The 14371-nt window shown below is 36.3% G+C and overlaps 1 protein-coding gene across 3 annotated transcripts in view; it reads right to left on the reverse strand.

Moving 5' to 3' along the window:
• The window catches only part of CDKAL1 (CDK5 regulatory subunit associated protein 1 like 1), a 704761-nt gene that overhangs the window by 507026 nt on the left and 183364 nt on the right, over positions 1-14371 (reverse strand). For all 3 annotated transcript variants that reach the window (XM_053601908.1, XM_053601906.1, XM_053601907.1), the window contains one exon: positions 10747-10843. In XM_053601908.1, coding sequence (XP_053457883.1) covers positions 10747-10843 — 97 coding nt within the window. The remainder of the gene's footprint in view (positions 1-10746; positions 10844-14371) is intronic.

Below are 14371 nucleotides of genomic sequence, written 5' to 3' on the forward strand. Positions count from 1 at the left end.
AGCAACTAAAGTCAAAAAAGACAAAGATGGTCACTTTATATTGGTCAAGGGAAAAATACAACAAGAAGACACTTCAATTCTACATATCTATGCACCCAATTTAAATGGTCCCAGATTCTTGAAGCAGACCTTACTCAGTCTGAGCAATATGATATCTGATAATACCATAATAACAGGGGACTTTAACACTCCTCTTACAGAGCTGGACAGATCCTCTAAACAGAAATTAAACAAAGATATAAGAGATTTAAATGAGACCCTAGAACAACTGTGCTTGATAGACGCATATAGAACACTCCACCCCCAAGATAAAGAATATACATTCTTCTCATCACCCCATGGAACATTCTCCAAAATTGATCATATCCTGGGATACAAAACAAATATCAACAGAATCAAAAGAATTGAAATTTTACCTTGTATCTTCTCAGACCATAAAGCACTAAAGGTGGAACTCAACTCTAACAAAAATGCTCAACCCCACCCAAAGGCATGGAAATTAAACAATCTTCTGTTGAATAACAGATGGGTGCAGGAAGACATAAAACAGGAAATCATTAACTTCCTTGAGCATAACAACAATGAAGACACAAGCTACCAAAACCAATGGGATACTGCAAAAGCAGTTTTGAGAGGAAAATTCATCGCTTTAGATGCCTACATTCGAAAAACAGAAAGAGAGCGCATCAACAATCTGACAAGAGATCTTTTGGAATTGGAAAAACAAGAACAATCTAAGCCTAAACTCAGTAGAAGAAAAGAAATATCCAAAATCAAATCAGAGATCAATGAAATTGAAAACAAAAGAATCATTCAGAAAATTAATGAAACAAGGAGTTGGTTTTTTGAAAAAATAAATAAAATAGATAAACCATTGGCCAGACTAACTAGAAATAGAAAAGTAAAATCTCTAGTAACCTCAATCAGAAATGATAAAGGGGAAATAACAACTGATCCCACAGAGATACAAGAGATTATCTCTGAATACTACCAGAAACTCTATGCCCAGAAATTTGACAATGTGAAGGAAATGGATCAATATTTGGAATCACACCCTCTCCCTAGACTTAGCCAGGAAGAAATAGACCTCCTGAACAGACCAATTTCAAGCACTGAGATCAAAGAAACAATAAAAAATCTTCCAACCAAAAAATGCCCTGGTCCAGATGGCTTCACACCAGAATTCTATCAAACCTTCAAGGAAGAGCTTATTCCTGTACTGCAGAAATTATTCCAAAAAATTGAGGAAGAAGGAATCCTCCCCAACACATTCTATGAAGCAAACATCACCCTGATACCAAAACCAGGAAAAGACCCAAACAAAAAGGAGAATTTCAGACCAATCTCACTCATGAACATAGATGCAAAAATTCTCAACAAAATCCTAGCCAATAGATTACAGCTTATCATCAAAAAAGCCATTCATCATGATCAAGTAGGCTTCCTCCCAGGGATGCAAGGCTGGTTTAACATACGCAAGTCTATAAACATTATCCACCATATTAACAAAGGCAAAAATAAAGATCACATGATCCTCTCAATAGATGCAGAAAAAGCATTTGATAAAATCCAGCATCCTTTTCTAATTAGAACTCTGAAGAGTATAGCCATAGGTGGCACATTTCTAAAACTGATTGAAGCTATCTATGACAAACCCACAGCCAATATGTTACTGAATGGAGTAAAACTGAAAGCTTTTCCTCTTAGAACTGGAACCAGGCAAAGTTGTCCTCTGTCACCTTTACTATTCAACATAGTGCTGGAAGTTCTAGCCAATACAATTAGGCAAGACAAGGAAATAAAGGGAATCCAAATGGGAGCAGAGGAGGTCAAACTCTCCCTCTTTGCTGACGACATGATCTTATACTTAGAGAACCCCAAAGACTCAACCACAAGACTCCTAGAAGTCATCAAAAAATACAGTAATGTTTCAGGATATAAAATCAATGTCCACAAGTCAGTAGCCTTTGTATACACCAATAACAGTCAAGATGAGAAGCTAATTAAGGACACAACTCCCTTCACCATAGTTTCAAAGAAAATGAAATACCTAGGAATATACCTAACGAAGGAGGTGAAGGACCTCTATAAAGAAAATTATGAAATCCTCAGAAAGGAAATAGCAGAGGATATTAACAAATGGAAGAACATACCATGCTCATAAATGGGAAGACTCAACATTGTTAAAATGTCTATACTTCCCAAAGCAATCTACCTATTCAATGCCATTCCTATCAAAGTACCAACATCGTACTTTCAAAATTTGGAGAAAATGATTCTGTGTTTTCTATGGAACCGGAAAAAAAACCCGTATAGCTAAGGCAGTTCTTAGTAATAAAAATAAAGCTGGGGGCATCAGCATACCAGATTTTAGTCTGTACTACAAAGCCATAGTGGTCAAGACAGCATGGTACTGGCACAAAAACAGAGACATAGACACTTGGAATCAAATTGAAAACCAAGAAATGAAACTAACATCTTACAACCACCTAATCTTTGATAAACCAAACAAGAACATACCTTGGGGGAAAGACTCCCTATTCAATAAATGGTGTTGGGAGAACTGGATGTCTACATGTAAAAGACTGAAACTGGACTCACACCTTTCCCCACTCACAAAAATTGATTCAAGATGGATAAAGGACTTAAATTTAAGGCATAAAACAATAAAAATCCTCAAAGAAAGCATAGGAAAAACTCTGGAAGATAGTGGCCTGGGGAAAGACTTCATGAAGAAGACTGCCATGGCAATTGCAACAACAACAAAAATAAACAAATGGGACTTCATTAAACTGAAAAGCTTCTGTACAGCTAAGGAGACAATAACCAAAGCAAAGAGACAACCTACACAATGGGAAAGGATATTTGCATATTTTCATTCAGACAAAAGCTTGATAACTAGGATCTATAGAGAACTCAAATTAATCCACATGAAAAAAGCCAACAATCCCATATATCGATGGGCAAGAGACATGAATAGAACTTTCTCTAAAGATGACAGACGAATGGCTAACAAACACATGAAAAAATGTTCACCATCTCTATATATTAGAGAAATGCAAATCAAAACAACCCTGAGATATCATCTAACCCCAGTGAGAATGGCCCACATCACAAAATCTCAAAACTGCAGATGCTGGCGTGGATGTGGAGAGAAGGGAACACTTTTACACTGCTGGTGGGACTGCAAACTAGTACAACCTTTCTGGAAGGAAGTATGGAGAAACCTCAAAGCACTCAACCTAGACCTCCCATTCGATCCTGCAATCCCATTACTGGGCATCTACCCAGAAGGAAAAAAATCCTTTTATCATAAGGACACTTGTACTAGACTGTTTATTGCAGCTCAATTTACAATCGCCAAAATGTGGAAACAGCCTAAATGCCCACCAACCCAGGAATGGATTAACAAGCTGTGGTATATGTATACCATGGAATACTGTTCAGCCATTAAAAAAAAATGGAGACTTCACATCCTTCTTATTAACCTGGATGGAAGTGGAAGACATTAGTCTTAGTAAAGCATCACAAGAATGGAGAAGCATGAATCCTATGTACTCAATTTTGATATGAGGACAATTAAAGACAATTAAGGTTCGGGGGGGTGGAAAAGCAGAAAGAGGGACGGAGGGAGGGGAGTGGGGCCTTGGTGTGTGTCACACTTTATGGGGGCAAGACATGATTGCAAGAGGGACTTTGCCTAACAATTGCAATCAATGTAACCTGGCTTATTGGACACTCAATGAATCCCCAACAATATAAAAAATAAATAAATAAAAAGAAATAATAAAAAAAAAAAAAAAGAAAGAAAAGAAATAGCTAAAGATGTTAACAAATGGAAAAACATACCATACTCATGGCTGGGAAGAATCAACATTGTTAAAATGTCCATACTACGCAAAGCAATATACAATATTCATGCAATCCCTATTAAAGCTCCCCTGTCATACTTTAAAGATCTCAAAAAAATAATACTTCGTTTTATATGGAATCAGAAAAAACCTCGAATAGCCAAGACATTAATCAGAAATAAAAACAAAGAAGGAGGAATCACACTACCAGACCTCAGACTATACTATAAATTGATAGTGATCAAAACAGCATGGTACTGGCACAAAAACAGAGAGGTAGATGTATGGAACAGAATAGAGAACCAAGAGATGAACCCAGCTACTTACCGTTATTTGATCTTTGACAAGCCAACTAAAAACATTCAATGGGGAAAAGATTCCCTATTTAACAAATGGTGCTGGGTGAACTGGTTGGTGACCTGTAGAAGACTGAAACTGGACCCAAACCTTTCACCACTAAGATAGACTCTCACTGGATTAAAGATTTAAACTTAAGACATGAAACTATAAAAATGCTAGAAGAAAGTGCGGGGAAAACACTTGAAGAAATCAGCCTGGACTAATATTTTATGAGGAGGATCCCCCGGACAATTGAAGCAACACCAAAAATACATAACTGGGACCTGATGAAACTAAAAAGCTTCTGCACAGCCAAGAATACAGTAAGCAAAGCAAGAAGACAGCCTTCAGAATGGGAGAAGATATTTACAGGTTATGTCTCCAACAAAGGTTTAATAACCAGAATCCACAGAGAATTCAAACGTATAAGCAAGAAAAGAACAAGTGATCTCATCACAGGCTGGGCAAGGGACTTGAAGAGAAACTTCTCTGAAGAAGACAGGTGCCTGGCCTACAGACATATGAAAAAATGCTCATCATCCTTAATCATCAGAGAAATGCAAATCAAAACTACTTTGAGATATCATCTAACTCCAGTAAGATTAGCCTACATCACAAAATCCCAAAACCAGAGATATTGGCATGAATGTGAAGAAAAGGGAACACTTCTACACTGCTGGTAAGAATGCAAACTTATACGTTCCTTTTGGAAAGATGTTCCAAAATAGCGATCTGAAAATAGACCTGCCATTTGATCCTACAATTCCTTTACTAGGTATATATCCAGAAAACCAAAAATCACTTTATAACAAAAATATTTGTACCAGAATGTTTATTGCAGCCCAATTCATAATTGCTATGTCGTGGAAGAGGCCCATGTGCCCACTCACCCACAAATGGATTAATAAATTGTGGTATATGTACCCCATGGAATATTATGCAGCCTTAAAGAAAGATGAAGACTTTACCTCTTTCATGTTTACATGAATGGAGCTGGAATATATTCTTCTTAGCAAAGTATGTCAAAAATGGAAGAAAAAGTATCCAATGTACTCAGCCTACTATGAAACCAATCATAGCCCAAGAATATGGGGAAAGGAGACAGGGAGGGGAGTGGAGGGGAGAGGATGGGGGAGAGGGTAATTGGTGGGACTACACCAACGGTGCATCTTACAAGGGTACATGTGAAATTTACTAAATGCAGAATACAAATGTCTTAATACAATAAGTAAGAAAATTCCGTGAAGGCTATGTTAACCTGTTTGATGAAAATATTTCAAATTGTATATAAAACCAGCACATTGTACCTCACGATTGCATTAATGCACACAGTTATGATTTAATAAAAAATAAATAAATAAAAATTGAAAAAAAAACTGGTTCAGCAGTGAAAATAAAATTCAACAGGCTCACATTAATCACATTGTTTGGGACCTCAGAACACTCCTTGTAAATAACAGGACATGTTATAAAGTAAAAAATGAGTTTAAAAGTGATACTAAAGGTAAACACAGAGTAATACTAAAATAAAACAAAAATACACATTAGAGATGTAAAATAAACAGTGCTATATAGTAGGCAGAATCATGGCATCTCAAACCTGTGAATATGTTACTTTATATGGCAAGAAAGACTTCGCAATATGTAATTAAGATTAACATGGATTATCCAGATGGGCCTAATTTGATCACACTAATCTCAACTGCTGAGAAACTTCTCCACCTGTGGACAGAGAAAGGCGATGTTGGAGAGATAAGACCTTGCTATCTTTGAAGGGACCACAAGCCAAGGACCATGGGTGACTGCTAGAAGTTAGAAAACGTAAGGAACCAGATTCTCTCCTAGATCCTCCAGAAAAGAATGCTGCCCTGCCAATACCTTGATTGTAGTCCAGTAAAACCTAGGTCCAACTTCTGACTCTAGAATTGTAAAATAATGTGTGTTGTTTTAAACCACTATATTTATGATACTTTACCAGAGTAGCATAGAAAACTAATATAATAATTGAAAAATCAACAAATGAGAGAGCATCATAAAAGAGGGAAAAGAAAAATCTGAAATGTTGCTGGAATAACTAGAAACAATATGAAAACATTTAAATAAATACCTTAAACTTAACACATAATTACAACCTATATATTAATTTGCAATTTATTTATAATTTCCAGAGCTATAAATCAGTTATAGAGACAAGTTAATGAATGAACATCAAGATGAAATTCAGGGCAGCGCCTGTGGCTCAAAGGATTAGGGCGCCAGTGCCATATACCGGAAGTGGTGGGTTCAAACCCAGCCCCGGCCAAAAAAAAAAGAAAAAGAAAATGTGAAAGAATAAAAAACAAATTGGGGGTGGGGGGGAGATGAAGTTCAAATGCAGTCCTTGTTATTAGCACAGATGTATATAAAATACATAGATTTATAAACATGCTTTCCAGCAAGAAAAGAACCAGTCTTTCTAATAAACACCATTCCTGTTAATAATGGATATTGCAATAGCTAAGAAATAATTCTATCTTGGGAAGAATGCAGCATAAATATTATTTCAACTACCTCTACCTAATGTAACTCCCAACTGTATGTCCATTGGAGCCTTAAACAGAAATTCCCAACTAGCCAACCTTGCTGTGATCTAGAGGCCAATCCCACCAGAATCTGTAGGAGGCTAAAAGTCTAGACTCAAACCAGGTATTATTGCTCCCAAGAACTGGAATGTAAGCTCTATAAGGATAAAGATCTCTGCTAATTTTATATACTACTATATTCCTAGCACCTAGAACAGTACTAGTTACATAGTAAGTACTTAGTAAATACTTGCTGACCTAAAGAAATAAGGATGCGGCAGGCCCAGGATTTGAAGCCAGGTTTCTGACCCCTAAAGTCTACTACCCTTTTCTGACTCCAAACGGTATCAGAGAACATCCTGTTTTCTGATTGACTAATTGAAAAGAAATGTTCAGCCAACAATTTAGCCGAAGAGAAAAAAATTAGCATTCAACAGGTATAGCCACAAGATCATGAACTATCTACAGAGTAACCAATATAAACAAACACTAACAATAAAATATGGCATTGCATGAAAATTCTAAGGTAGATGGTTAACTATTTATGCAAAAAGAAATGAAATTTTTCACTAAAATGTCTCAAGAGTCTCTACTGGTCACCTACAAATAACTATATCCTAGATATAAAATATAAACTTCATTTCATGCTAAGGAAAAAAGTTTAACAACAACAACAAAAAAAAGATGTTTATTCAAGACATTCATGTTTTCAAAATTGTTCAACTCTGTTCTTTTTTTCTCCTGTCTCATTGTGAAGAAATTAGAAAGGTTTGTGCTCCAAGGTGGGAGAAGGTGTGGAGGTTACGGCCAACAACAATAGTGCTTTTGAACCCACGGGTTGATAGGCTTAACTTCTGGTTTTGATTTTCTGTTATTTTCTTTACATGCATCATCACACAAACAATATTAATCACAACTAGATAATTTCAGGAGACAGTGGGACAGATGATTTAAAAAAAAAAAAAAAAAAGGCCCAGGGGTGAAATCACCATTTACCATGTGCTCTTCCTGTATTGCTGGCTCTGATTACTAAAACAAATTAAAGGCCCCATTTCTAAAGGCTTACAGTGATGAAAATTAACATGTTATGATACAGTAAGATTTCTCTTTACCTGTTAAATATCTTCTTAAATGCTTACTCCATGAGCACTTTCAAATACAGACGGGTCTTTTAACTCAAGTATGCAGAAAGTAACTTGCTCACTCAAGCTTGATCTAGAATTGACACATCCTCCCTGTATTATGAGGTTATTTAGATAAATCCTAGCAGAAGGCAAAAGCACAGAATTCAGTGATAGCTGTTCTTTCTTCCACCTCCATTAACATGCTCCATCATAGAAATTTTGTGAAGGGGTAACATTCTTTACTCAGTCCGTAAACCCATCATGCAACAGAATTCCAAACTTTCTACTAAAAATAGTCATCCCAAGTCACTGAATTTAAACATCATTTTTTTATACTTCAGAATTATTTTTCTTGGAATAAAATAATTCATTTCTTTATTTCATGGTAACTCATTAAATTTCAGAAAGTTTCTGACTTTGTAGCAATTTTAATAATTCTATTCAGAAGATAGAAGTATGAATCTAAGATGAAATTTCTAAACGTTTAATAATAACTGACTTTAGTTTTCTAATCTAAAATTTTTTTCAAAATTCTCAGTTCTATAGGCATAATATTCATACATAAAAAGTTAATAATGACAAACAAAATGTCATACAGCTGGTGCAGGAAAAAAGTGCTCTATGAAATGATGTTGACAATGAATAATCTTGCGTTTCAATAATACTTAATGCAGGTGAATATATAATTAAATTACAACTCTAAAATGTTGATGATAGTGTGATCCCACTTTTGGGAAGTTTTCACAATACATTAATTTTAAATTAAAATATCATTTTTAGGGCCCAGGGGTCAAATTTATCATGGGGCATTAATGTATTATGTATATTTCCTAAAAATTAGAAAATAACTTATATCCAATAATTACAAAATACTTCAGTAAATTAAATTAAATATAAATCCTTTAATAGAACATCATTGTTCTATTCCATCATTGCTGGATTTTAAATGAAATAACACAGAAAAATAAGGATACAAAGTAGTTTTACAATCATAATTAATTAAAAGAAGCAAAGATTATAAGTCTGAAAAGGATAAGCAAAGTTATAATTGCATTAGAGTGATAGAAGTATGAATTTTCTTTCTATTCACTTTTCAAAACATGTATTCTTATTTCCCCAATTATAAATGAACAAAATAAAATGAATCTAAGGAATGTCAATGGTAATAAAATGGGACTACAAGACAGATACAAAACATTCTAGATTAATCAGGAAAAAAAAACAATGTCTATTTGCCAGTGCCACAGCTTTGTATTATCTCTGAAAAACTGTCTTTTCATTAACAGCACTGGTGTCCTCCCTTATACCGTATCTGGAGGATTTCCTCTATATCCCAGCAAACGCTAAGCTCTTTCTTGCATGTAGTAGACTTCAAAAAATAATACCACAATATAGGCAGAAAAGAGGTTTTTGCCACACTAAAAGAAATTCTGCTGTTCTAGGAACTTAATTCCTTGAGATGAAATCTAAGATGAACTCCAAGCTTTTGACCACATGCCATCTCTAAAACAGAGTTCTAACTAGTTTCGTATTTCCCTAACACAGCAGGAGTATGTTTATAGAGAAAGTTAGTCTAACAGGAAAAGATAACTCAGGAGTCCCATGTTCATTTCATTCCTTAAACCAAGAGGAATCAAAATGTAAATAAAAATACAGTGAACACAAACTAAAGTTACCAAACATTCAGGTTCTGTTTGTTTAAAGTGAGAATGTTTATTCAAAGATTATTAAATTGCTAATGGGGTAAGGACTTCACAATAGAAAACGAGTTCATAACACAGAGAACCCAACCTAAGAACCCTTCCGTAGTACATCAGGTAAGGAAAACTCCATAAGAAAATTCAATTCAGACACCAATTCTTCATATAAATTTTTTCTATGAACATACAATATTTTTTTTTTAAAAATTAAACTTTATTTTTTTAAAGAAGATCATTGGTGAGCTGATTGAGTACAGCTTCAGTGGAATGGTGGGAAGGAAGAAGCACTACCATTTGACCCACAAATATTGACTAAATGCCAACTACCACGCAGCATTTTATGAATAGCGTTTAGCTACAAAAAATAAGAAAGAGATCAAATAGTAGTCTCCTTACCTCACAAAGCTGATTGCCCAAAAGGAAAAAAAGCAGACCACCAACAAAAATACAATAGCAAGATGCTTTGAGTCAGTCAACAAACACGGGTGCCTACTGTGTGCCACACATGCAAGAAAGGTTGGTGAAACATGGTGAGAGGTGGAAAAAACAAAGAGTGAAAAGCTGTCCTAGTGAGGCTAACAACTGAAATAGGGAGGGGAGTTTTCCTCACAGGATCATGCTGATCTAAGTTAAGCCCCAAATCACAACTGTGTGCTAAGAGAGCAAATGACAGGAGCTGCACAGTAAGCAAAGGGAACCCACAGACACAGAGCCAGGATGCTGGGGAACTTCCCAGAGGGTCACAGGGGCCTACAGAATGTTCTGCTAGAGCAGAAATGTGGGAGGGGGCAGAGGGAAGTGGAGCACTCCACAAAAGGCATCTATACACTAGGGGATCCAAGTCAGTAGTTCACTGCGGTGGGAAAATTGTAATGATATGGAATGAGATAGTAAAGGGCAGCCAGAATAGACCAAGTCATTAAAAGATATAAATTCCACATTATGGTTTTTTACTGTATTACTCTTTCCTAATGAGAGACCCTAAAACAAGTTTTTGTGCTAAAAGTTACAAAGACATGATAAAGTTTTAGAGGCAATAATGAAAATACATTTAGGACAGCTGTAAGTGTAACATGGCTTCTAAATAACCCAGACGTAGAAAATAAAATGTTCAGCCACTTATGTGTTAACCATATAAGATTTTCTTTATTCCCATGACGTCCGCACTCACCCCAATGATACTCAGTCCTTTAAGGTAGTCCTGACGAGGTTGGGCTTGAGGAACACATCCAGCCAGCACTACTTTCTTGTTCTCCTCTTGAGCTTTTCTAAAAGATTAAAGAGAAAACAGTGTGAGTTCTTTTGCTCACAAGTATACCCTTGGAAACTGTTGTTAGTGCACAGAAGCTCTCCAAATAACAACAGGCCCATCTAACACAAAGCAACTACTTAAAGAAAGCATATTGTGATAAGACTTCTGTACTACGTCTATTTATCAGACCACACAACAGCAGTCCAATCTGATAATGTAGTTCATTATCATCATTACAAAACCAAAAAAATCACTTATACCTGATTCTCAAAATTCACTTATACATGAATGACTCAAGGTTATGAGTCATTCTTAAAAACCACATTTTCCAGATAGATAAGTTAACCCCTCCATATATGTTAATTATTTTGATTATTCATGAAAATATGCTTTAAAATTCATATATTCTTTCCTTGATTTTTTGCACAAAAATAAAAGTAAAATAAAGCTTAAGAAAATTCAGACAGGAGAGAAGAGTACATAGAAGCCATGATACCTAACATCCTGGGAGCCCCACATTGACCTAGTCCTGCTCCCCAGAAAACATTTACGCTTACTGATTGCTTAGGCTCACCTCCAGAATCCAGAATGCCTCACATTTGCAAGCATACATGTGCAAACTTGTGTTTACATATATATATAATCATATATATGTATGTATGTGTGTGTGTGTGTGTGTGTATATATATATATAATTATCAAAACCTACATGTGAAGCCTATGCTCATTTGTGTAGCTATTTGCCTAGCATAAATTTTAAGAAGTAGAAATGATGGTTCAAACGTATATATTACCTAGTTGTTTTATCTTTTTTTATCTAGTTGTTTCATTAAGTGTTTATTTACTCAAGAGAAAGCTGGCAATGTATCTTTTATGTGGACGTTATTCATTCATTCGGGCATGTGTGTGTACAGCAAACATACATGTTATGATTAAAAGACAGCAGTGAACAAAGCAGAACTCATATATTTTCCTAGGAACTGTTCATATACTCATTTTGGATATGTTCATTTTTGAATTAAATTTTTAATTCTTCAATTCTTTTTTCATTGTGTGGCACTGCATTTTATGCACCAAATTTGGTCCCTATCCCATACAGCAATCTCTAGGTTTCTAAAACCAAATGAGAAAGGTGCAGTAATTAGCAGCCCCTTTTCTAGACATGAGACTTTAGACTATACTACTATGAAGTGAAAAGTCTCTACACTTTGCACGTGTTTTGTCAACTTTTTCAAGAGTACAAATTCAAAACTATAAACTAATAACAAATTGGGATTGCCAGGACAGGCTCTCTGAGATAAACAGCTACATCAAAATCTTCTGGGAAGTCTGCAGAGAAGGAACAAACGAAAGAACAGGCAGAGTACAAAACACTGTGTTAACAGCAACTGTGCTTTCATTTTGGTAACTTCTTGAAGCACTTAAATAAAATTTTTCCACTTGGGATCCTGAAACAACTTAACAAATTTTTAAAAATCTGATTTTAGTAGATTGCGTGACAACATCCAAGAGAATTACTACCTGGCCCTGCCCCCTTGGTTTTTCTTTTCTTATTGGTACCAAGCAACGTTAGTGCACATAAATACCTTTCTTGCAGTAAATGTAAAATAACTTACCAAACCCTCCCTCGCCAAAAAAATCTTTCCATTTTCATTAGCGATCTACACAAAGACACTGACATCTGGTTTCTTCATGAACTTTAGTCCTAACACCTGGAATCACTACCCAGTATCCAAGAGAGACTCCGAGATCACTAACAGTGATCAAATCCAAATTAAAAAGCCTGCTTTTAAGGCCTGCTTCCTATAATGCAATTCAATTACTTACGAAGCACATCCAAGACATTATGGTGAGCAGTTAAGGGAACATAACAATGAAGAAGTCAAGCACCTTCTGCTCACCAAGTCTATAGTGTGTAACATCAGAGATGTCGAAACAAACACCACAGCATCAAGTAAGACGACAGAGAAATGTACAACTAACATCATAAAGGGAAAAAGAACTGCAGACAAAAACACACAGGAAAAAGTGCCACAAAGAAATCTGGGAGGGCTTTATTGGCAGATAGGCACAGGAGAGGATGAAATGCAGGCAGAGAAAGCTCTAGGCTCAGGCATCCTCAAACTTTTTAAACTGGGGGTCAATTCACTGTCCCTCAGACCGTTCGAGGGCCGGACTATATTTTAAAAGAAAAACTATGAACAAATTCCTATGCACACTGCACATATCTTATTTTGAAATAAAAAAACAAAATGGGAACAAATACAATCACACTGCCTCATGTGGCCCGTGGGCTGCAGTTTGAGGACTCCTGCTCTAGGCATTTGTTACAGCATCAAGACAGACAAGGGGGAAAGGATTTCACTATAGAAAGCAGTTCTACACATGGGAAAGCCACGGGCCTTCCATTGTGGAAGGAGCCTTAAGGAAGAGGCTGGAGAATCTCTAATTTAGTAAGCAGTGTTGAAGCCTCTTCAGTTTGGGTGGCAGAGTGCGCACTGGGTGAAACCAAACCTTGAGAATGTGACACTGGAAGCATAAGGCAAAATGAAATGCACTACACACACACTTTATGGGGGCAAGACATGACTGCAAGAGGGACTTTACCTAACAATTGCAATCAGTGTAACCTGACTTATTGTACCCTCAATGAATCCCCAACAATAAAAAAAAAAAAAGAAATGCACTACACAAAAGAATGTGAGGAAATAATTTAGCATTTTGTGTTTCCATTCTATCATTCATTCACGTACTACATGCCAGACGCAAGGAAAAACAAAGATAAAAAGATAGTCATTAATCTCAAGTTCAAGCTCACAGTTGAGAGCAGGAAGGGAGAAATGGTCTTTAGCAGTCAGGTTTTCAAAGCAAGGGAAGAACAGAGGTCTGGACATAGATAGCAAGGAGAGCTGAGAGCAGCCCTGCAGGCCAATCAGCACGCACCTCTGTCAAGAGACCCAGGATACCACGGTTGGGAAGAAGAGGCAGCTTTCCCTGAACGCAGGGCTGCACCACTCTGAGGGACTAGGCCAGTGGCACTGGGAAAGCCGAGCAGCTGAAACAACAATGTGGATTGTTACTGTGTATTCACCCACTTCATGGAGCAAGGGTCTGTGACAGATTTTGTTTGAAGAAAAAAAAATTATGGCTTTATTTTAAGGGGGGAAATGTGAAATCTACAAGGATATAGGCTTCTGTGAAGAGGCTAAAAGGTTTAAGGAAAGTTGATTCATTATAGAAAGGGAGATTCAATGAGACATACAAAAAGGTTACAATAGCAAAGTTATGGGCAAGGGGAAAATGATAGGAAGAACTCAAAGGAAGTATCAGCAAAAATCAGAAAATTGTGACTATGGGGCTTGCACCCCAGGCAGAGGATGAGAAGCATGGTTAAAATACTAAAAGCACCAGGTTTAACTAATCTCATAGTCCCCTTTTGTAGACAAGGGAATGATTCCTTAGGTTCATAGGGCAGAGAGGCTTTGCACTGAATCCTACCTGACTAGCTGCTAAAGGTCATCCTCCCTGCAGAAAACTGGCGTTT

Source organism: Nycticebus coucang, chromosome 9 (genome assembly GCF_027406575.1).
Source record: "Nycticebus coucang isolate mNycCou1 chromosome 9, mNycCou1.pri, whole genome shotgun sequence".
NCBI classification, from domain to species: Eukaryota; Metazoa; Chordata; class Mammalia; order Primates; family Lorisidae; genus Nycticebus; species Nycticebus coucang.